At 41.2% G+C, this 25675-nt stretch overlaps 1 protein-coding gene across 3 annotated transcripts in view; it reads right to left on the reverse strand.

The window, feature by feature from the left end:
* Positions 1-383: 383 nt before the first annotated feature.
* RELCH (RAB11 binding and LisH domain, coiled-coil and HEAT repeat containing) overlaps positions 384-25675 on the reverse strand; it is a 112895-nt gene continuing 87603 nt past the window's right edge. For all 3 annotated transcript variants that reach the window (XM_054020081.1, XM_054020080.1, XM_054020084.1), the window contains 5 exons: positions 24702-24840; positions 23931-24047; positions 22961-23049; positions 15248-15318; positions 384-1382 (listed from right to left, as the gene is read on the reverse strand). In XM_054020081.1, the coding sequence (XP_053876056.1) occupies positions 1262-1382; positions 15248-15318; positions 22961-23049; positions 23931-24047; positions 24702-24840 (537 nt within the window). In that variant the 3' untranslated portion in view covers positions 384-1261. The remainder of the gene's footprint in view (positions 1383-15247; positions 15319-22960; positions 23050-23930; positions 24048-24701; positions 24841-25675) is intronic.

Genomic DNA, 25675 nt, shown 5'->3' on the forward strand with positions numbered 1-25675 from the left:
TTCAGATTACATTCAGATGCTTACATTAACCAAAATATAGTGGAAGTGTCCATAAGAACAAGGACACACTTGGAATTTGTGAAGATGCTTTGTCAATGTTTCGTTGTTAAAAAACCCCTAATTGTTAAAGACACTGCTTTTAAAGATTGCTTTTATTCTCTAAAAATAGGTATATGGATTTTATAAACACGTATATAATCTATTTCAGAATATTTTAGAGACATTTTGTATGTCACAAATTGTCATTAATTTATTATTTAAAATATTTTCTTCCAAAGTCTGAACTGAGTTAGATAAGCTAACCAATCTAATTATTGCTTTTAGCCATCATACTGCACACTACTGTGCAGCGAGGGGAAGATGAGATTGCTCTTTTGCTTTTGCGTATAGTTCTGTCTGTAGACATCTCTAGTGCAGTGCATTGGCTCTGACCTGAGGACCTTACAAGACCCTAGAGAACTCAGACACTTTAAGCTTGACTACTTGGTAAGATTAATCTTGATCATCAATTTACTTTCTTTAATCAGGGCATGTGCCTTTCAGTAGGTAGACTAATAGTTAAAGTGCTTCAGTTATAGTAAAAAAAAAAAATCCCCAATAGATAGAAGAGGTTTATCTGGAGAATCTGATACACTGCTTACAGAATACGCACTGAAGCATCTGAAATGCTGAATGTTTCCCATAGACCAATGCAGTGCAAGCAGTTTTATACATTATGTGCTGCAATTCCGCTAGACTGGAAATGTACAGTACTTACAAAAACACAATCCAAAAAGCAGAGACTAGTGCTGGTGGCTCTTCCTTGTCATTTTAGAAACATAAAAAATGCTGCACTACTTTTTTATAATTTAAATACATAAGTAATCTCCACTTTTATTACTTTATGACAATGACTTCAAATTTACATTATTTTAAGTACCATTGTAATAGCTCAGTGTATAATACAGATATTTGCCGAAATCTTGTCAGAAAATAAAATAAAAAATACCTTTCACTATATAAAAAAATGCTGGAAAGACAAGAACACAGAACAGGGACTTGGTACAGACTATGAATTCAGTTTTATATCAACCACAGTTAACCCAAAAATTAACAGATACACAGCGATATTCAAAAGCAGTGCAAATATCTTTGGAGGTTAGAATAAAATTATACTACAAGAACATCAGACAGGGGAAATAAAAAGGCAAGTACTTCAAGTACAAGGAACCAGTCTGCATGAGGTCCATCTTAGTGTTTATTTGAATTTCTTTTCCAAATTTTACTTCTTCCTCTGAAACACGTTGGCCAACATGGCACCTGATGTAGTCAGCTGGCCCATTTTGTTCAAAAACTTGGTCTTTGTATCTTCACTCACAAGGCTAGCAGCAATTGACATTGAGCTAGGAAAGAGTTAAGAAATTAGTTACATAAGAGAACTAAAACCCCGCAAAGAATGCTGTGGTTTGCTGTTTAATAGGCAACGTAAGTGTCTTATCAGCACATTCATGGTTTAAAAATCATGAAAGACTAGGCTGTTACGAATAGCTATGAAAAAGCCAAACCCAAGGACACACTTTGTTGACAAGTCTACATACCAAACAACAATTTCCTTCCAGCCTCCACAGTGGTAGTGTGTCTCAAGTACCATCAAAGCTTCTATATTACTTGTGCACCTCAGGGTCTGATAGCACACTCAACCCAAATGGTAGTTTTCATAGTTCCAGGAAAAAGTAGCCCTAGAGGTCCTTCAAACAGAGTCCTACTGAAGAACTTTAAAATGCATTTACATATTCTTTTGAATATCTTTAGAGGTTCTCACATTAATGTTAGCTTAATAATTCAATGATTACTTCTCAAGGATGAATGCCTTTGTGAAGCATCCACTTCGTCATCTTCTAGTTGGAAATATAAACTCTAAGCCTTCATTTGTCCAAGTACTATACATTTGGAAGACCACATCTAATCTCAAATCAGACTCAGAAAAGCAATAAAGCCAAAACTACTGAACATAAGAAACTGGAGTGTGTGGCAATAGGTTTTAAAAAGCCACACAGTCACACAAACTCCTCTGGAATTTCTAATGAACTGGAGTGTTCAACTTCCCAGCAAACAGATAACTGTCACTACAGTAGAACTGTGTCACAAGACAGATCATTCCTATAAATTAGTATCACAAAAGGCAGAAGTGCTAATAAATGTGCTGCACTTCCTGTACTACATCAAGACATTTGTGGTTAAAATGTCAAGACAAACTTTCTTTCCACATAATACAGCACCAAGGTTTACTAAAATTAAAATGGAGTCCTCATAAAGTTCAGCAGAGACTCTGACCATTTGATAATTATCCAAGTGCTTACACCATCCAAGTCCATAAAAAAATGAATTTACTGAAATCAAACATATAGCAATCAGAAACAATACCAACATTTCAAACATCCCTGGATGTCAAGGCAGGTCAAATAAGTGAAAATTAGTTATAAATTGTTCTCCCATAAGCCAAAAAGGAACTTACTTACTTGTAACTGAAGGTTCTTCGAGATGTGTGGTCCTATTGGTATTCCAAACGTGGGTGCACGTGTGCCATGCGCCAGAGCCAGAAGGTATTCTTAGCAGTGTCAGTTGACCCACACGTGCGTCTCCTTGTGCTCTCAGCCGAGAGTATAATCGGCTGTGCGGGTTGACGCCTCTCCAGTGACCCCCTCTTACTCCTGCTTAGACCAGTTCATAGCAGAGAGGATGGAGGGCGAGTATTGGGATACAAATAGGGACCACACATCTGGAAGAATCTCCAATTACAGGTAAGTAACCTCCCTCCTCTTCTCCAAGTGATGGTCCCTACCGGTATTCCAAACATGGGTGAGTAGCAAGAGTGATTAGTGTGGAGGTGGGTGCAAGGTTGTATGAGGAAGTGCAGTCTGCAGTATGGCACAGCCCACTGCAGCATCCACAGCTGCCCCTTGGGCAATGACGTAGGGGGAGATGCACATGTGTACTGAGTGCCATGTTGCTGCTTGACAGATGTCTTGCCATGAGATGTCCACAAGACAGGCCAATGTGACGGTTTGCATTCGTGTAGAGTGCACTGTAACTATCAGGCGGCGGTACATCAGATAGCGTGTATCATTCGTTTATGCACCCAGAGACCCATTTGGAGATTCACTGGGAGGAGAAGGCTTGATCCGTGGACTGGTTGGCAATGGTTTCAAACAGTTTGGCTGATGCATGAAAGGTGCAGAGTCAAAACACCAACTCATGGCGGACTTTGAGGGAATGCAGCACCCTGTGTGCATGGGAGGCGTGCAGTTTGGGACAGAAAACAGGGAGGTGAATGCACTGATTAAGATGGAACTCTGACACCACTTTTGGCAGGAACTTAAGGAGTAGCTGTAAGGAAACAATCCTTATGGAATACAGTGGGGAGGGGGGTCAGCCATCATGGCTGCCAGTTCGCAGACCCATCTAGCTGAGGTAATGGCCACTAAGAACATGACTTTCATGGAGAGATGTGAGAGGGAGCACATTACCCTTCAAGCCAGTGGCAGTCTTGTGACAGCGGAAAGAACGAGATTAAGGTCCCACTGGGCTGTGGGCCAGAGTACTGGTGGGAAGGTATTGAGGAGACCTTTCATGAAGCGGATGGTGGTAGGGTGCATAAACACAGAGGCACCCTCCACCGGGGGCGAAAGGCACTAAGGGCTGCCAGGTAGATCTGTATAGAGCTGAGGCAAGGCCTGACATCTCAAGCTTGAGGAGGTAATTGAGAATGATATTTATAGCGATTGTACTCAATAGATGGTGACCGAGGCGAGACCATGAGATGAATATGAATGGTCTCCATTTAACTTGGTAGCAGGCTCTGGTGGATGCCCTCTCGCTTTGTGTAAGGATGTGTCATACCAAAGTGGAGCAAGATAAGTCTACCCCAATCCCCAAGCAAAAACCAGGCTGCAAAGTGAAGAGGGCCCAGGTTGGTATGCTGGACTCAGCCCCAATCTTGTGTGAGGAGATCCCTGAGTGTTCTGAGGTGGAGTAGTACTCAGGTGGAAAGTCTGAGGAAGTCTGTGAACCACAACTGATGGGGTCAGAATGAGACTGAGTATTACAGTATCTCAGTCCCATCGAACCTTGTGTGGCACTGATGGGTGGATGGGAATGGGGGAAGGCATAGCAGAGGTCACCTGTCCAGGGCAGGAGAAGAGTGTCACCCTGTGAGTCCTCCCCCCATGGCTCCCCTGGAAAAATAAAGGGGCAACTTGCGGTTCTCATGAGTGGCAAAGAGATCCCACCATCGGGTGCCCCATTTGAGGAAGAGATAGTGAAAAGTGGCATTGTCCAATTCCCACTCATGGTTGAGGTAGTGAGTCCTGCTGAGCACGCTGCCCAGGGAATTTTGGGTGCCCAGGAGGTACATTGCTTGGAGTTTCACATGATGTTTGATGCATTGGTTCCAAATATGGATGGACTATGAACAGAGAGGGGGAGACTTGGCGCCATCCTGCTTGGTGATGTACACTACCGCTGTGATGGTGTTGGAGAGTAGTTGAATGTGGTGGGATCGAATGAGAAGAAACACCTGGCATGCAAAATGGACTGCCCTCAGTTCGAGCACATTGATGTGCACTCTGGCCTCTTTTGGCGTAGAGAAACTCTGGGCTGTGTAATGGTCTAGATGGGCCCCCTAGTCCCCAAGGAGATGTCTGCTGTGATGATGGCCTGCGGGATGGGAGAGGTGAAGGGAGTACCGACCATAACCTTGGAAGGGTTGGTCCCCCATGTGATGGAGGTCAGAACGATCGGGGGGACAGTGACTCTGGCCTCCAAATGGTCCACGTGGGGGTGTGTAGATGGAGAGGATCCAGAATTGGAGGCAATGTATGTGTAGATGTGTGTGAGGTGTCACGGATATAAAGGCCGCCATATATCCCAGGAGGGAGAGGCTATGGTGGACCGTGGTGTGTGGGTTGTGGTGCAGTTCCACAACTATGGCTGTCAGCGTTGTGAAGCAGTCTGCTGGAAGGAAGGCCTGTGCCGCAACTGAGTCGAGCCACGCCCCAATAAAGTTTATTGTGTAGGTATGAGCACTGATTTCTCCTCATTGAGGCAGATATCTAGAGAGGTCAGGAGAGCACGAAGGGCAAGGATGGCAGAGATGAGTTCTTGTTGGGATAGTGCGAGAAGGAGCTAGCTGTCCAGGTAGAGATATACCAAGTAGCTGAGGCAGTGCATTTGAGCTGCCACAACAGTGAAGACCTTTGTGAAGACCCATGGAGCCATTGCTATGCTGAAAGCGAGGACTCAGAATTGGTAGTGGTAGCGTCCCACCTGGAAACTGAGAAATTTCCGGTGGGTCAGGTGAACGTTGATGTGGAAGTAGATGTCTCATGTCAAGAGCAGCAAACTAGGCCCCATGGGGAATCATAGGACTAGAAGTTACCTCGAAAGGTCATTTAGTCCAGTCCCCTGCACTCATGGCAGGACTAAGTATTATCTAGACCATTCCTGACAGGTGTTTGTCTAATCTGCTCTTAAAAATCTCCAATGATGATATTCCACAACCTCCCTAAACAATTTAGTCCAGTGCTTAACCATCCTGAAAGTTAGGAAGTTTTTCCTAATGTCTAACCTAAATCTCCCTTGCTACTATTTAAGCCCATTGCTTTTAGTCCTATCCTGAGGTTAAGAACAACAATTTTTCTCCCTCCTCCTTGTAACAACTATGTACTTGAAAACAGTTATGTCCCCTCTCAGTCTTCTCTTTTCCAGACTAAATAAACATTTTAAATCTTTTTCAACCTTCCCTCATAGGTCATGTTTTCTAGACTTTTAATAATTTTTGTTGCTCTTCTCTGGACTTTCTCCCATCTGTCCACATCTTTCCTGAAATGTGGCACCCAAAATTGGACATAATACTCCAGCTGAGGCCTAATCAGTATGGAGTAGAGTGGAAGAATTACTTCTCGTGTCTTGCTTGCAACACTCCTGTTAATGCTTCATTCACTCCCAGAATGATGTTTGCTTTTTTTGCAACAGTGTTACACTGCTGACTCATATTTAGCTTCTGGTCCACTATAACCCTCAGATCCCTTTCCGCAGTACTCATTCCTAAGCAGTCATTTCCCATTTTGTATGTGTGCAATTGAGTATTCTTTCCTAAATGGAGTACTTTGCATTTGTCCTTATTGAATTTCATCCTATTTACTTCAGACCATTTCGAATTTTAATTCTAACCTCCAAAGCACTTGCAACCCCTCCCAGCTTGGTATTGTCCGCAAACTTTATAAGTGTACTCTCTATGCCATTATCTAAATAATTAATGAAAATATTGAACAGAACTGGACCCAGAACTGATCCCTGTGGGACCCCACCTGTTATGCCCTTCCAGCATGACTGTGAACCACTGATTACTCTCTGGGAACAGTTTTCCAAACAGGTTGCATTTCCCTAGTTTGTTTATCAGAAGGTCATGAGAGACAGTATCAAAAGCTTTACGAAAGTCAAGATATACCAGATCTATCGCTTCCCCCTATCCTCAAGGCAAGTTACCCTGTCAAAGGCTATCAGGTTCGTTTGACACGATTTGTCCTTGACAAATCCATGCTGACTTAGTTATCACCTTATCTTCTAGATGTTTGCAAATTAATTGCTTAATTATTTGCTCTGTTATCTTTCCGGGTACAGAAGTTAAGCTGACTGGTCTGAAATTTCCTGGGTTGTCCTTATTACCCTTTTTATAGATTGGCACTAAACTTGCCCTTTTCCAGTTGTCTGGAATCTCTCCAGTCTTCCATGACTTTTCAAAGAAGGGAAGGGATAACAGATGCCAGCATCACCAAATGGAATTTGGCTTTTCTGATAAAGATGTTTAGTAGCCAAAGATCTAGAATGGGGTGGGCGCCCTCCACCCTAATTTGGGATGAGGAAGTATGGGAATTAGAAGCCTCTCCAGGCGTAGGGAGAGGTCACATACTCTATGGTTCCCTTTGTGAGAAGGGCATCTGCTTCCTGTTGGAGAAGGGGGGGAGTGGAGGAGGGGAGAAATGTGGGGGGAAAGCAAGAAATTCTATGGAATATCCGTGGTGGATGACCTCCGGTACCAAATGGTCCGTGGTTTTGCCCCAACTGTAGGCAAACAGTGCAAACTGGCCCCCCGAAGAGGACATGAGGCCCCACGGGTTTGCAGGTCTTGATCAACACATCAAAACTGGGAATTGCAGTGTTGGTGGGAGAGGGTCGAGGAGGCGGCCATAGCAGAGGCTGTGGATCGCTGTTGCTGGACTGGTGTCGTCTGTATGGGGCTTCCTGTTGCTGCTTGTGTTAGGCCAGGTAGGGGAGGAACTGCTGGTGTTGCTGCTTGTGCCTTAGAGCCATTGTATAGATCCCCAGGGATTGTAACATGGCTCTGTAATCCTTCAACAAGTGAAGGGACTCGTCCGTCTTTGACTAAAACAACTTGTCCTCATCAAAGCGGTGGTCCGCTATAGTAGTTTATACCGTCCAAGGAAAGCCAGATGACTGGAGTCATGAGTCCCGGTGCATTACAATGCCAGTTGCAAGGCAGTGAGAGGATGTGTCAGCCACATCAATTGCGGTTTGGAGGCTCACCTTGGCAACCAGGTGCTCTTCATCCACCTGAAATTGCTGCTGCTTGTCTGGAGGCAGCTTGTCCCTGAACTCCGCTATCTGTGGTAGTTATTAAAATTGTACTTGGCTAGCAGAGCCTGGCAATTACCAATCTGAAATTGCAGCACAGCAGAGGAACAGACCTTTCTCCCAAAAAAGTTCAATTGTTTGGCTGCTCAGTCTGGAAGGGTGTACTTGTGTGTGTGCTGGCGTGCCCACTCCACCACTGTGTGCACAATGTAAGAGCTAGGGGGGAAGAAGGGCCTGGAAGAAGAAAAAGTCCTTAGCTGGGATGAAGTACCTTTGCTCTGCACACTTTGGTGTGGGGGTGCAGGAGGCAGCGGTGTGCACACTACCCTTACTGGTTGGAGGATTGCATCATTGATAGGGAGCACCACCCTCGATGGTCCCTGAGGCTGGAGGATGTCTAGGAGCTGGTCCTGTACCTCCTCCAGCGGTTTGCCCAGGTCCACTGCCACAGGTCCTGATACTGCCTGTGATTGTCTGGGGGAGACAGGGAGGGAGAAATGAGAACCTCATACGGTAAGGAGGAAGCGACTGTAGGAACTGGTGGTACGGCTCCATGTCCACTTATTCCTCAGAGCTCGATGGTGCTGGTGGAGGAGCCTGGGCAGAGTGGGGGGGGGAGGCATGGTAGGGTGGATATTACTGGTGTATGGGTTCCAGGGCGCCCAGTATGGCCAAGGGATGGGCCCCGAGGGGTGCGGTGAGCCCCACAGATACCGGTACCAAACCCTCGCTGCTGGGTTGTATGCTGGTGGATAAGGCAGGTTCTGGCTCTGAGAATTTCTCCAATTCCAAAGAAGGCTCTGGCAGCAGTGGAACCAGTGAGCCGTGGTGCAGTGCCAACAGAGGCCTGTCCGGCAGAAGCAGTTTGTTTGCTGGAGAGGGTGGTTAGGGCAGCACCAGTTCCTCCATCAGGAGAAGGCGCTCCAAGCGGCTGGGAGTCCGAGGAGTGCCCTTGGAGACGCCAGAACACACAGGCGGTGTCTGTGGCGCTGGCTGGTATGGAGGTGGCAGCAGGACGGGTGATACTCCCACTCCAGGTGGGCAGGTATAGGGATGACTGTAGGTACCTCCATCCCTCCATCCGTGGAAGCTTGGACACCAGTGCGACTGAGTCAACACGCGACATCTCACCTGACCTGGCTCGGAGAGGAAACAATGCGCTTAGGAGCAGCCTTCAACGGGGACCTGCTCTTATGCCCATGAGAGTGCTTCTTATTCTCGTGCATGGGCTTCTCCTTGACCACGAGTTCTGGGGCATGTGGAGTGCTGGGAGGAGTACTCACCACCAGTGACGGACATGGCACCAACAGTTCCGGATCTAAGTGAGCACGTGGCCTCATGGCTTCCTCCATTAGATGTTTTTGGAGGCGAAACTCCTCAGTCTGAGGTGGGAAAGATTTACAAATTGTGCAACGAGCTGCAATGTGAGCCTCCCTGAGACAATACAGACACTGCTGGTGCTCATTGCTCATGAAGAATGAGCATGGACAAGAAACGGTTTTTAAACCCCGGAGCACGGAGCAGTCCCGAGAGGGTGGGGGGAGGGGAAAGCTTACCCCAGATGGGGTTTTGCTATCACTAACTACAACGACTGTATACAATTATCTATGCTACCTACCAAAAAACAAAACAAAAGCACAACTACAAGAATGATAATCAAACTAGTGAAGTCACTCTCTTAGTTAAAAGACTAATAGTGTGAAGGAACAGGGGTTCTGACTCAGGCCATGCAGCAGTAAGAGGGAAGTGGAGGGAAGTCGACCCGTACAGCCTATTATACTCTCAGCTGGGAGTATGAGGGGAGGCACGATGCACATGCAGGTCAACGGAGACTGCTAAGAAAACCTTCTGGTGCATGGCGCATATGTACACCCACGTTTGGAATACATATATGGACCATCATTCGAAGAAGAATATTCTTTACCTGGAGCAGAGGGGCACTCAAAGAGGAGACATTACATTCTTTCCTTTCTCCATAAACAAACAAAAATCCATGCAAGTACTTTACATTTCATCCTCACTTGCTTGAATACAGAAATGCATTTTTAAATGATAAAATTATCACTTATGCCATAAAAGCTAGTTTATTATACATAACATGTTCATTGTACTATTGCAGCATCCTATCAACCCTTTCTTTTGATCTTTTTTCTTCTAGCTATTGAGTCTTGCTATTATCCTAGACTAAGTGCTGGACAGGGATTGCCTTATTTATATGTTTGTACAGTGCCTGTTACAATAGGGCCTTGACCCATGACTAGGGCCTCTACATACATAAATACGCTCATATGCTGTAGGAATACTTTGAAAAACTTATTTGCCATAAAATGAAACATCAAATCATCTCAAAATTATTCTTAAACTTTATTCTATTTAATATTATTCTATAAACTTAACATTTCCCAATGTCCAATTCTGCATCTAACTCTGTATTTGGATGTCTAGAAGTTCATTTCAAGTTTGAAACCTGGGCTCACAATGTGTCTCTCTTTAGTCAGCATATGACAAAAATCACCTTCTTACATAATGGCTCTGCATATATTGTGCTGATCTGACACTGATGAAGCGAATTTAGCATAATTTCATGATTTATAACCTTGCAAAAGTGAAAAGTTATCTAAAAAAATCTCTTTGGCAACAGTTTCAAAATTTAATATTAGGAAAGTATTTAATATATTTTAAATGGCCATTTAATGATATTTAGCAGTCTGAAAACATGGAGAGCCATGTGACCAGTCAGCTCTGTGGATCAGCAGCAATCTGTAGATCCGTCTGGGAACCACTGCTAGCATACTTTGCTTTTAGCTTAGCGGCTCTAAGGAAACTGTATTGTAAAGATGCAAGCTGGATTTCATAGTCAAATCAAAGGGATATTGATTATCAAAGAAGGGGATAATGATTATATAAAGAATCAAAACTTTTACTTAATACCAGCTATTCAAGAACTAGAAGTCACTTCAACCTATGTTATACAAGTCTATCCCAGAAAAAGCTGCTTTAGACGGGAAAGTAGTGTATTCCACGCATTAACAGTGAAAGGAAATGCACTGGACTAGCTTCAGAAGAGGAAGAAAGCCAGGGGCTGGGAAACAGCAAAAGAAAACCAGTCTTAAACTGAGGGATATCAGGCCCTATGCTACACGGTAAACTAATCAATACGCACTGAAAGACATTTTATTTTCATTCTGAAAGTCTTGTATGAAAACAAAGGTTTAGGGAAACATCAGAACTTTAGAGACAAAGTGGGTGATGTAATATGTTCTGTTGGTGAGAGAGACAAGCTTACACAGAGCTCTTCACATCTGGAAAACGTACTCGGTGTCACAGCTTAAGACAATGTCAGTTTCTGGAATACCTTAGAACTTAGAACAAGTTCAGAATTGGGAACATTAAAGTTCAGATTTTCACAGATAACATTCTTATAACCCAGACAGGTGGAAACATTTAAAAACAAGTACACCTCTACCCCGATATAACACTGTCCTCGGGAGCCAAAAAATCTTACCGCGTTATAGGTGAAACCGCGTTATATTGAACTTACTTTGATCCACCAGAGTGCGCAGCCCTGCCCCCTCGGAGCACTGCTTTATTGCGTTATATCCGAATTCCTATTATATCTGGTCGCGTTATATCAGGGTAGAGATGTATATCTATGAAATATATCTAGTATTACCAAGTTTAAATAGTTAAACGTGTTGATCAGGTGAGAAACCTTATAATTTGGTTCAAAAGTCTGAGGGTTTTTTTTAAATCATAACAGCTTAAAAGCCAGTAGTTTATGTTATTAAATGATGTAGCCATGCAACTGTTCTTCTGTTTTATCATAAAAATATAATTCATTACACAGAAAAGTAGTGTTTAAACATTAACTTGACTAAAGTCCACATATATTACATGCAATACAGTACTCCCTTCAATTTATGTAGGGTTACCATATTTTGAGTGTACAAAAAGAGGACACTCCAGGGGGCCCCAGCCCCGCCCATGCCCCTTCCCCAACTCCGCCCCTTCCCCACAGTCCCCACCTCAACTCTGCCCCCTCCCCTGCTTCCCGCGAACATTTGATTCGTGGGAAGCCTGAAGCAGGCAGCAGGTAAGCGGGGGTGGGGGGAGGAGGCGTGGCCCAGTCTGCCCCCCCACGACGTCTCCAGCCTGGCTCGGCTCGGGCTGTGGGGTGCCGGCCCCGGGCCAGCCCCCAGCCGAGCACCCCCGGCCGGGCCCAGCACCCCCGGCCCGGGCCCGGCCCCCAGCACCCCCGGCCCAGCATGTCCCAATTTTCCCGGACATGTTCGGCTTTTTGGGATTTCCCCCCGGACGGGGATTTGAGGCCCAAAAAACCGGACATGGCTGGGAAAATCTGCACGTATGGTAACCCTAATATATGGTGAGGCTTCGGGCCAAAACATTCAGAAAATCTGTTCATATTACTGTGCACTTTGTAAAATCACTTTTTAAAAGTTGGTCACTTAAGATCAAACTCTTTTGTCATATATAAAAATGAGTTTAAGAAAAACGGTCTATAAAGAGCTTTAGGATTTACAATACTTCATATGTTTTGTTTTTAAATCACAAAAGCATATTTCTTTTGTGATCTCAGAATCTCTCTAATCAACAACAACATCTTTCTAATACAAGATGAAAATATGATGAGCAATAATAAATAAATGTCTACAACTGATTTTGATTCATTTTATTTTTTGTAAATGTATTTGGATAGAGTGGTCCTTGCATCACGTTCCTAAACACTGGTAACCTGATTATCTTTTGGTTAAATTTTTATAAAGGATTTAAATGTATTTTTTAAAAAAAAAAACACTTAAGAGGTATCTAAAGTTTCTAATAAAATGACCAAGTTTTGATTGGGCTTTAGGAGGACCGAGAAGTTTGCGTGGACATATCTTAAGTCATAAAATATTTTCTATCAAATTTCGACACATTTTTGAAAAAATATTGCAACAAAAATCTAGTACTGAAAAAGATACAAAAAAGGGAAGGTTAAACAAAGGAAACAAGCGTGACACGTTGTGAAGACTTCTCTTTTTCAATCTTACTTCTCAGTAGTTAGCATTCAAGAAGGAAATTAATTGGATGCAGCGTCACTGATGCACGCGTAATACTTATATTTGTATCCATGCTGCACAGGAAGTACTCAATGTGGTATCAAAACGTTTTCTTCAGTTGTAAAATGTTACATTTTGATTCAAGTTTTTTGCTACTACGGTGCTGTTTACTAATGTGTTTTTAAAACTGCAGTTAATCTAAAACCACCATTAGACTAAAGCTCCAGAGAGATAACAGTATGTCTTATTCAAAACCAACCCTGTTCACTTAAAGAGATACTTAGTAGAAGAGAACACATTATCATCCTCAAAAGTAACTCCTCTGTTCAATTAAAAAGAGCAGCCCATCAATGTTTCTAAGTGAAGAGAGTTGCTTCTGACTTAAGGCCAACTCTCTCATCTTCCCAAAGGAACCTAGGCTATGTTTACATTGCATCGCAGCACAGTCTGCAGGAGAGTTGCACAGCACACCAAAATGTTGTGCTCTAACTGCCCTTTGTGGCTGCTGCTGGCACAAGCTAAAAGGTACAGAGGGCACAGAGTGAAGAGAAACCCCTGGTAAAGAGTGCTCATTTGCAAAACAGGTGCTTCTCATTGTGAAATGAAGTTAGGACTGGCTGAATGGGGGTAACCAACATGTTTATGGTTTTCAAAATCTACTAAGGCGGTACTGTGGCAGACTGTGTTGGGGCCAAGCTAAGCCCTCTTATCACAGGTGCTGCAACCAACACTTATAATGGGGCATGGACTCTAGGAATGAATCACTAGCAAAGAGCTACTGTTTAAAATGCTTTATAGCCAGGCCCACAGCTTCTCCTCCTAGTCCTACCCAAAAAAGGACACCAGGGAGATCTCTGAATGTATCCACTTTATTCTTTTTCTTTTCAGTTTCTCATTCTTCTCCGGTCAAAGTTTTTGTCACCTCTGCCTTCCTTATCTTTTCTCTGATCTATTTTTTTTGTTATATTGCTCTGCTCCTCCTAGCCCTTCACTCCAAGTGCTTTCCCCGTCCCTCCTGTCTGGTTTTCTACTACTTTTTCTGAAACAGGGAATGTGCCTGAGGCTTTAACCACAATAACCAGTGCTTTGTCACCAAAGCAGAATAATGACTACTTCCTTCTCCCTTGCTGCTTTGTTGCCTGTTGTGTTGCTCCTCCACCCTCTGCTACTCTTCACAAGCAAATGAACATTAAGATCACTGAAGAACAACGGTACTTTGAATTATTTCACTTCATGCCTGGCTCTCCCTCCCCGCAGTTCTGCTGATTTCACCCAGAGGAATGGGAAGAGATGGAGGTAGTGAAGGAGTACAATGAAAGGTGAAGAGTGCACAGTGAAATAAAGCTCTGAAAGGCTACACTTCCTTGGTTTCAGTTTACTAATGTAGTATGGCACATGGCAGGTTTGAGCCTAGAAAATATACTGGTTACTAGCCCAATATGATCTCTCCCATCTTTAGCCATATTGTTAGGAAAGCAAAAAAAGTACAAAAATGTAAATGCTGCTTTCTTTCTGCAAAGATTATAAAGTCTTTGCATTTCTTCTCCCTCATAACAGGTATCTATGACTAGCCAGAATCAATTCACTTTTCATACACTACGACCGAGAAAAAAGTTGGCTTAGAACCTAGGCATTGTTTTAAGTCTCCGTAGACTCAAAGTCAAGTCTTCAAGTGTTGGTCTGATGCTAACCGCTGCAGGATTTGTTCAATTCTCGTTATATGATCTATTCACTATCCGCTACAAACGGTGCACAATATCGTAAGCACTAATAGCAATGTCCCAGGGGCTATACCAGATGTGTTTGAAGCCTATTCTCCTCCACATCAAAAATAGTTCTATTCAAGAACATACACTGACAAACTCTCAAATCACTTTGAAAATTAGGAAAGACGGAATCAAGCCTGGTCACCTTGAGAAGTAGTTTTACCAACATTTTACAGATAGGGCGAGAGAGAGGTTAAGTGACTTGCTCAGAGTCACACTGAAAATCAGTGTCAGAGCTGGGAACTGACTCCCAAATCTTTTTCTTTGTCATTTGACTATTTTCTCTCTTTATAAGCCTTTCCAGCCAATACTGCTAAATTCCCACAACTTAAAGAGTCTCATTTACTATGCTGAAAAAGTTATTCAGTCCTGAAAATAGTCATTGACTATGTTCAAAAGTATTTCTTTCAGTAGCCAGTTAGCATCTATGCCTTATTAGACACAGGACAATATTTCAATTATTGCTTCTGATGGGTCAGAAGCATAAGAACAAAATAACATGCGAAAACAAGAACTTCATTTCCACCAAGTAGATGGAAGTGCACTGCCCTACATTTTATATTGGATACGCAACAACCACAACCTGAGTTCGGACAAAGTTCCTGAAATCTGCTTCTAAATATAGATCATGTCAAAACAGGATTCACAGGTGCAAGCCTTAGACTAGAGAACAGCAGCATTCAGGAAGACACCCGCAAAATTCTTTGACCATTATTAAAAAACAAACAAACAAAAAACCAGAAGGGCTGGTGTCCTTCATCCTTCCCCAAAAAGCAGTGGATGTCTTACCCTTGTGGTTCTTGGACAGTCTTGTTTTCCACTTTCTGTTCACACTCCTTTATCATGGAGCTTAAAATAACCTAAAATCACCAAAGAGGAAAATAAGATTTGAAAGGTATGTTCTTCTAACATTAGTTTTAACCAGAAATATTAAACCAAAAAACCTCTAACTCTAGCATAAACTAAGGAAGAGCTAGAATCTTAAAAGGTGCATTATATTTTCAAGCACCTTTAAAACGCTAATAACTAATGACACTGTTCTCTGGTTACAAGCATCGAGACTATTCAGAATGTTTCAAGGAAGACATTTTTATTTAGATAGTTACTGTGTTCAAAGATGCCTTTCTTGTAATGAATCAAAGCACAACCACTCTAATTTTTCATCTTTGACCATAGCTGTACTTCATTTTTCAATGCAACATTTATAAAAAAATTTACATTTCTGTTCTACAGATTAATCTTTATAATTAATTTGCATCTGCCCTCTTGGTTTTGACTTATAGTGTTAACCCTTAAAGTTATTGTTAGAAGTGTTTTGTACCAAAGTAAAGATGACAAAAGTTGAGATGGTATCCTGTGCTACAGTTCTTTTATTGAAAGGAAGTATTATTGTAAGCTGGTGCATCATTATAATAGTGTCTGTAAGTGTTGCTATAAATTGAGGCATATGAGCACCTTTAAAAATTCTTATTTTAGAGGTTTACAGATAATCTTTAAGACTGAATGTGGAAAAAAGTAGTCTGAGTTTCTGTATTTCTAAAGTGAGGAAACATTCTTAATGTGCGTGTGTGTGCGCGCAAATGTTAGGCATTGAATGTGGCTGATTGAAAAGGAGTCAGTTTTAGCAGAGATCCTGTGTTCTGGAATTAAGCATACAACACATTCACCACAGATAATACAAATGAAAGCTGAAACACTAACGTACTGTCTTTAACATAATAGAAAAACTGCAGTTGGAACAGTTATGCAAATCAGTAACAATGCATGGATTGACATTAAAAAACGTATCTTATAATCTAGAGAACAAACTAATCACCTGAAGCTTTCACTGGCTCATGGCTTGGCAGAAAGCCAAGGACTTTCCTTGATTCACTTCTTGGTTCCTATTGAGTTAATCATAAAGCCTCAGACATAGCCAAAGCCTGATGAAATCATTCAACCTTCCTAAAGAATGAATGATAAAATATGCAGCAACAAGGTGCCTGCATCAAAAGAGTCACCATCGCTACCAATATCATTGTTGGCAGTCTCAGAGTTTAAGGATAAAACAGGGCTGGAGATGGACATAAAATTTACTAAAGTTCTGAGAGCTATGTTATCTCAGGAGCTCCACACCATTGGGAGCATACACATGAGTGTCAAGAGGTCGTTGCACCATTAGGAAAGGAGCAATCATTGGGGCCATATCCACACATAGATCCAGCCCTCAACTGTGGTATGAAGTTATATGCAGGACTGAGGTTCTGGTTGACTTCCATTATTTTGAACATACTAGTGCTTGGAGGACTACTAAATATGAAAGTATGAATGTGCAGAGGCAATATACTCAGAACTCCAATTAAAAGGTAAGCAGGCTTCCTATCTTGAACCAAAAAGTGTATTCAAATTTCTAAATTGTACCAAGTTATATAAGTAAAAGAACAAAATCTTAAATGTATTTGGATCTATAAATATATAAAAGAGCACCTAGCCAGGACTCCATATGCTTTCCAGAATAGGGAACCCCGCACTAAATACATGATCAGTAGCCTCGTCCCACTTTCTCCACCCTTAATACTTTGAATGACCACAATTGCCATGTTATCGGCTAAGGAGAAAGGCATGGGTTAATGCAGCAAGGACCTAAACATTTTAGGATTTTATAGAGAAAGCCACTGCAGATCCTTTCTCAAGAGATTGATTCATAACTAACCCCATGGTGGAGAGCTGATTACTTACATAAACATAAGAACAGATACTGGGTTGGACCATTGGTCCATCTGGCCTAATATCCTGTCTTGACAGATGCCAGATGCTTCAGAGAGAATGAAAAGAACAGGTCAATTTATCCTCTACTGAAACCTCAATCTGGGACAGTTCCTAAGATATGCCACCTAAAAAGAATGGCTTTTCACATCCTATGCAGTGAAGACTGAAAAGAATTTGTTTAGCTTCTCTGCAATAACCTTGTTTCCCTGGAGTACTCCTTTAGCATCTCAATCGCCAGTAGCCCCACCAGCTGTTTTGCAGGCTTCCTGCTTCTGATGCACTTAATTTTTTTTTTTTTAAATGTTAGTTTGTCTCTTTTGCTCTTCCAATTCTTGTTTGGTCTGCCTAATCATATTTTTACACTTGACTTGCCAGAGTTTATGTTCCTTTTTATTTCCTTCAGTAGGATTTCACTTCCAATTTTTAAAAGATACGATTTTATCTCTAACCGCCTCTTTTACTCTGTTTAGCCATGATGGCATCATTTTTGGCCCTTTTTTTTTTTAAATTTGGGGTATACATAACGTTTGAGCCTCTATTATGGTGTTTTTAAAAAAGTTTTCATGCAGCTTGCAGCCATTTCACTCTTGTGATTGTTCATTTTAACTTTTGTTTAACTAGCCTCCTTATTGCTGTGTAGTTCCCCTTTTTGAAGTTAAATGCTACGGTGGTGGGAATCTTTGGTATTCCCCCCACAAGGATGTTAAATTTAATTACATTATTACTGAGCGGTTCAGCTATATTCATCTCTTGGACCAGATCCTGTACTCCTTTTAGGACTAAATCAAGAATTGCCTCTCCCCTTGTGGGTTCCAGGACTAGCTGCTCCATCCAGCAATCATTAATGGTGTCCTGAAATTTTATCTCTGCATCCAATCAGGAGGTAAAATGTCAATATGGGGATAGTAAATCCAGTAATTGGGGATTTCAACTGTTTTTGTAATCTCTCTAATCTCCCTGAGCATTTCACCATCACCATCCTGGTCAGGTGGTTGCAAGAGTATTCCTACTGCTATACTCTTATTATTCAAGCATGGAATTTCTATCCATAGAGATTCTGTGGTACTGTTTGATTAATTTAAGATTTTTCCCCCCTATATTTGACCCTACGCTTTCTTTTGCAAATAGTAGCGCCATCTACCAGTATGGTGGGATTATTATCTATCATTCTGATATATTTTGTACCCTAGTATTACCATGTCCCATTGATCATCATTCCATCAAATTTCTGTGATGCCTATTATATTAATATCCTCAGGCAGTCAAATTCCCCCATCTTAATATACAAATGCAAGAAGTTTAAATACTAACACTTATTAAATTTGTCAATATTTAATTGTCTTAAGTAGAGGACTTCTTTCCCAAAACAAGTAGGGAGGAAAAAAACATGTAAATAGAGTTTCATGTGGCAACTTTAGGAATTTCAGAATCAGAGACATTTGTCAGACACTGCCTAAAACCAAGTGGAACTGGCCCACAGCTCATCTGGCATTATGACACAGCATTGAATACAAGCCTTTTAGACAATCTGAACAGAGCGTGATTCACTCCTGAACTTGTTCCTAAATGCCACAAGCAATCTGACAGCCAAATAGTTCTGTCCAATCCAGATAACTCAATATTATCAAACTCAGGAAGTCTAATTATGCCTAGGGAAATTTGAGAGATTTTGGGGAAGACTGGGTGGGTATGCGGGCCTACTAACATGGATCAGAGTCTACACTAGAGGAAAGACAAAATCTGTGTTCACCCTTGAAAAATAAAGCATTTTATATTATCCATCAAGACAAACATCTGCCGTGGGATGGAGCATGACAACCGATTTTAGAAACCCTGTTTCTTGGACATATACCAATGTATGCTGACTTTGGACTTCATCTAGCAGACAAAAGCAACTCTCTTGCAGACCAAAATGAATGTACTATTGTCAAAGACATGCCCTTGTGATCCAACGGATCACACTGGTGTCTGAAGTAGTATGTTGGACAACATGGCCAGAGTTGATAGAAAGCCAAGTCATTGATGAGCACGTCTCACGATCAAATTGCTCCAAGTTATGACGTACTAATATGAATCTGAATTCTTTAGTCTTTTCCAGATCATGTGTACACAAATTTGTGTACACAAGTTCTTTAGCTTCAATTTAAGGCCTCTTATTCAACCTACCAAAGCCCTAAACCTTACACATTCTGTAAACTAATACATAAACCTAAACAAAACTAATTGGTTCAACTATATGCAATGATGGCAACGCACAATCTTTTACCTTAATCCTAGATATGTTCCTCAAAAGGTTACTTTTTCAGATAATATAAGCCATTACTGAATATGATAAAATGGTTGAGAGGAAATGAAACTAGACACAACTTTCATCTGCTGCAGCTTTTTAATTTTTCTTTACTTTTTGTAGACACTCCCTACAATCATTCAACTCATTCTGTGCATACACTGACTGACCCATGCCAGATCTCCAAGAGCACTTGGGGTAAGGGAAGTGCAACTCGTCACCTCTGACTGATGTTCAGATTGTTACTGTCACTCCTGACTCACCCTTCCGAAGTCAGAGTCAGATTCCTTCCTTCTAAAGCTAGAAAGTCCCCCATCTTAATATTCTTCACTGCCAATTCTATTTCTTATACAAGATGCAGATTTTATTGACCATGAACCAAAACCAGAAAAAGATACACCAAAGTTTATTAAAATATAAATACAGCCAGAAGCAGGGTTTATATTATTAAGTATTGAAGAACGGGCCTAAAACTCCTACAGAATAGAGTCTCCTGGGATTCCCCCAGGGTTGAATTATGTTGCAATTTAAGCTCATTGCTTCTTCACCCATCTCAGAGGTTAAGAACAATAATTTTTATCCCTCCTCTTTGTAACAACCTTTTATGTACCTGAAAACTGTTACGTCCCTTCTCTTCTCCAGACTAAACAAACCCAATTTTTTCAGTCTTCCCTCATAGATCATATTTTCTAGACATTTAATCATTTTTGTTGCTCTTCTCTGGACTTTCTCCAATTTGTCCACATCTTTCCTGAAATATGGCACCCAGAACTGGACACAATATTCCAGTTGAGGCCTACTCAATATGGAGTTGAGCGGAAGAATTACTTCTCCTGTTTTGTTTACAACACTCCTGCTAATATATCCCAGAATTATGTTCACTTTTTTTTTTTTTTTTTTTTTTTTGCAGTAGTGTTACACTGTTGACTCATTTAGCTTGTGATCCACTATCACCCCAAAGATCCCCTTCTGCAGTACTCCTTCCTAGGCAGTCATTTCTCATTTTGTATGTGTGCAATTGATTGTTCTTTCCTAAATGGAGTATTTTGCATTTGTTCTTATTGAATTTCATCCTATTTACTTCACACCATTTCTCCAGTTTGTCCAGATCATTTTGAATTTTAATCCTATCCTCCAAAGCACTTGCAACCTCCTCCCAGCTTGGTGTCATCTGCAAACTTATAAGTGTACTTTCTTTGCCATTATCTAAATCACTGATGAAGATACTGAACAGAACTGGACCCAGGACTGATTTCTGTGGGACCCCACTTGATATGCCCGTCCCGCTTGACTGTGAACCACTGACAACTACCCTGAGAATGCTTTTCTAACCAATTATGAATGCACCTTATAGTAGCTCCATTAGGGTTTTATTTCCCTAGTTTGTTTATGAGGAGGTCATGTGTGACATTATCAAAACCCTTACTAAAGTCAAGGTATACCACATCTACTGCTTACTCCCATCCACAGGGCTTGTTACCTTGTCAAAGAAAGCTATTAGATTGGTTTGACATGATTTGTTCTTGACAAATCCATACTGACTGTTACTTATCACCTTATTATCTACTAAGTGTCTGCAATTGATTGCTTAATTATTTGCTCCATTATCTTTCCGGGCACTCAAGGTAAGCTGACTGGTCCATAATTCCCTGGGTTGTCTTTATTCCCCTTTTAATAGATTGGCACTATACTTGCCCTTTTCCAGTCCTCTGGAATCTCTCCCATCTTCCATGACTTTCAAAGATAATTGCTAATGGCTCAGATATCTCCTCAGTCAGCTTCTTGGATGTATTTCATCAGGCCCTGGTAACTAGAAAACATCTAACTTGTCTAAGTAATTTTTAACTTGTTCTTTTCCTATTTTAGCCTCTGATCCTATCTCATTTTCGCTGGCATTCACTATGTTAGACGTCCAAACTCTACTAACCTTTTTGGTGAAAACTAACAAAAATGTTATTTAGCATGTCTGCCACTTCTAGGGTTACCGTATTTTGTGCCTCCAAAAGGAGGACACTCCACAGGGCCCCGGCCCCGCCCCCACCCCAACTCCGCCCCTTCCCCAAAGTCTCCGCCCCCTCCCCTGCTTCCCGCGAACATTTGATTCGTGGGAAGCCTGAAGCAGGTAAGGGTGAGTGTGGGGGGAGGAGGCGCGGCCCAGGCTAGCCCCCCCGGCGTTTCCAGCCTGGGTCAGCTTGGGCCCTGGGGTGCCAGCCCCGGGCCCGGCCCCCGGCCGAGCACCCCCGACCCGCCCAGCACCGCCGGTCCCCGGCCCGAGCACCCCCGGCCCGCCCAGCACCGCCGGCCCCCGGCCCGCCCAGCACCTGGTCCGCCCAGCACCGCCGGCCCGGCGCACCCCCTGGCGGCCCGGCGCACCCCCCGGCTCCCAGCCCCGTGGACCCCGGCTCCCAGCCCCGCAACTCTGGACCCCGGCCCGGCCCCCGGCCCCACGCCCCCGGCCCGGCACCGCCGACCTCAGCCAAAGAGGCCCCGGCCGAGCACCACCGAGCCCTCCCTCCCGGATTTTCACAGCTTTTGGGGATTTCCCCCCGGACGGGGATTTGAGCCCCCAAAAGGCGGACATGTCCGGGAAAATCCGGACGTATGGTAACCCTAGCCACTTCCACATTTTCTGTTATTGTCCCCCCCTCAATTAACGGGCCTACTCTGTCCTTGGTTTTCCTCTGGCTTCTAATGTATCGGTAGAATGTTTTCTTGTTATCCTTTATGTCTCTAGCTAGTTTAATCTCATTTTGTGCCTTGGTCTTTCTACTTTTGTCCCTACGTACTTGTATTATTTGTTTAAATATGTGCATAGTTCTCTTTTAGCCAAGTTACATTTATTTTAAAGCCTTTTCTCAAGTCAGCCCCCATAGCCACCTGATCATTTCCACTGCTTTCCAGTGACCTCCCTCCAATTTATCAATCTTTTGGGTAATGAACCGCTAAGAAATGAACACTATTTCTAAATAAGGGTGGTTCAAGAGCTGCATCTCAAAATTTTGCAAGTCTTTTTGCTGCCATATCGCCCTACAAACATGTCTCATTTGCTGGATCCTTTCAATATTACTGCTTTCCAAATATCTCCATTCTATTGAGTTTGTTTCTAAAATGTGTTGTGGCTCCTGGTTTTAGTATATCTTTTTTGACTGTTTAAGAAACAGCATGTGGTAAAACAGCATTTTCTTTTCCCACTTTCATCAGGAAAAATAAAATCCGTTTGTGCTGAAAATCTTCAAGTTTTCAATTACTCCAATTTTAGAAAATAGTTTTACAAAAATCCTTTCAGCTTACGCATTTCAAGGGGAAACTAATTTTTTTCTAACAAGAAAACTGCGCTATAATATACAATTAAACCAATAGTCACTACTAACTACAGTAATGCTAACTACTTAAGGCTACAGATTAAACATCTCATCTATGTATTGCCATCTGTACCTCAAACTAGAATGATAACTTCAGTTGCTCACCTCATGCTCTGGCGAGAGATGTTCCATGTCAGTTCGTAAACACCTGAGTCCAGGCAAAAAGTGATTGACCATTAAATCCTCTGAAATAACTAGCAGGAAAGCAGTTAAGGCATTTAAAAAAATAATCATAATTGATGTTATATGGTTTTATCCCAAGGCAATACGCAAACAAAATACCTAACAAAGATATACTTACATTTATGCTAATTGTTGTAAAGTATTTCACAGGTTTTGGTTAATTTTAGCAATTTGATATTATTAAGTGACCCAAAACAGAGTCAAAATGAGAATAATAAATTAAAGAATTAAATGTAAAAAAATGTAGGGCCTGATCCTGGATAACATCAGATATGTAGCATCAGGTTCAGAAGAAGATAGGGCAAAGGAAAAAGAATGGAGGCAAGACAGGGCTTAAAATATTTTTGCTATGACCTGTTTCACTGTATCAAGTTTATTAAACATGACAACACAAAAATAAAATAGTTTCAGTGTCTGGAATTTACTTGGAACAATCCATTGCCATCAAAAAGTCTTTTTATTCCCTGTGTTATTTTCGTAACAGGTATGACAATGAGTAGTAGTGGTAAATATATATATATATATATATATGGAAAAAGTACCTGAATCAATCTATGTCACTACTATCATTATATCAAAAGGATGCTGAATGAAGGGGAATTGAGGATGGAACCCTAACCCTAAGCATGATATATCTACACAATTATCTTCAGGGTTCTTCCCTACCCCAAAAGCAGATTTAAAAAAAATTATAAAAATCTCAGGTTTTTTGAAAATAATTTTCAGTTCTATCTATTGTGAATATCTGCTTTTTAGATTATTGAGAAACCTCACACACTATTACTACTACTCCCAGGGAGCAAGCTATTTTATAATTCCCCCCCCCCAAAAAAAAAAAAAAAAAAAAGGATGAAAACAATTAACAGCTAAAAACATAACCACACAAGGATACAACAACAGGAAAGAGCACTATAGGCTTCAAACAGATGGGTTGCAATGTCCAGTCTCTTTGAATCCACAGACTGCTGGTTGTTGACCAAGGCTAACTTGTGTAAGTGCGGAATAACAACTGGAAGAGTAAATATTTGAGTCAAAGTATTGTTTTACATTGACTTTCACAAACTTTCCCCCCATATACACTAACTTGCAAAGAAGTTTCTTTTTTTGCAGCAGCTTTTACGATAAAATGATAAGCAATTCCCACCCTCCTTTTATGCAATAGGAATGGCACCAGACTAAGTAGTTAAGGGGAAAAATACAATGTACTATAGCATCTTGAATAAGTATTTGTCAACAGTTGTTAAAGAGAGGTATCTGAGATAGAAACAAATATCTGAAGTATCTCAGCAACCAAAGTATGGTAACAGCTGGTAAAATGGTGGCTTCTAGTGGGACTACTAGTGGGGTTTCAATTACTATGTTGCAAAATGTATTTAAAAGAAAACAGCAGAATATTGGCTCCTGAATTAAAAAAACAACAAGTATTAAAAACACTGTTCACATTATATATCTATCTATATCTCTATGGAATATGAAGAGTTGTAAATTTATAGAAAATATTTCTCAACATGAATTGATTCAGTATTATAGTTCACATTCTGCTAATGCTCTCTATCAATGTTACTCTATTTAACAAACAGTAACCAACTTATGAAGTGTATTTCATATTTTGTTTTCAATTGTTATTTTTAGGTAAGGAACGTTCACTTAAGTTGCAACTTACATTCATCTCTAAATCTGGGCTCAGCATTAGGTCCGACTCTTCCAAACGTTTTTATGATCTCTGTGTGTAAAGAATGTTGGTCTTGATACTGAGGATCTTCCAGGAAAGATGCCAACTGCATTTTTACTCTTTCCAGTAGCTTAAATATTCACAAAAAAAGTAAAAGTTGACAAAAAAAATTTAGGTGTCAGAAAACTTCAGTCACTTACAGTATATTTCTGTTTCCTATCCATTTTGAGAATTTTGTTTAAAATATTGATTTTTTTTTGTTAATCTAGAATTCTTCTCTATTACAGGATATTTTAACTCCTTTTCTGTGTCCTGCCTTTCAGGATACTATCACAATGTCCTACTTGATTAAGGAAATTGTTCTATATATAGATTTGCCCAAAGACTCTGTTATTATGTTTCCTCATCCTCAATTATTTTCATTTTTTTTATTTAGTTAGAATTGAAGTATTAAATGCCCTATCAATGTTTTTAATGTCAGAATTAGAGTGGTGAGAAATGGAGGGAAGGGATGTTGGGAGAACCAAAAGTAACTACTTTAAAAATAATTAATGAAATTAAAGAGAGCACATGATGGACAAAAGACTAGAAAAAAATTAAAAAGCATTTTACATTATCAAAACAGATAAATATGTACAAACTGGCAAATTTTTCTGCACTCAAACTTGAAAGGTCTGAATAGCATTTAAAAGCATTCAGATAAAAAGTCAAGCAACATTCTCCTGGTCTTCTATGGTAGGCTTCTGGATGACATATGTTACAAAGAGAGAGATTTATAATGGGAGCAATTAATATACTTATTTCAGATAGTTAACCAAGGCCTTTTTAGCTAAATGCAATATACAACATGAATTCCAAACTACGAAGTTGCTACTTATCCATCTTCCAAAAACTTACTTGTGAGTCATCATTGACTTCTTACTCACATTTCCTCAAACACATTATTTTAGGATTTAAGAACATGT

The sequence above is a fragment of the Malaclemys terrapin genome, chromosome 2, assembly GCF_027887155.1.
Source record: "Malaclemys terrapin pileata isolate rMalTer1 chromosome 2, rMalTer1.hap1, whole genome shotgun sequence".
Lineage (NCBI taxonomy): Eukaryota > Metazoa > Chordata > Testudines > Emydidae > Malaclemys > Malaclemys terrapin.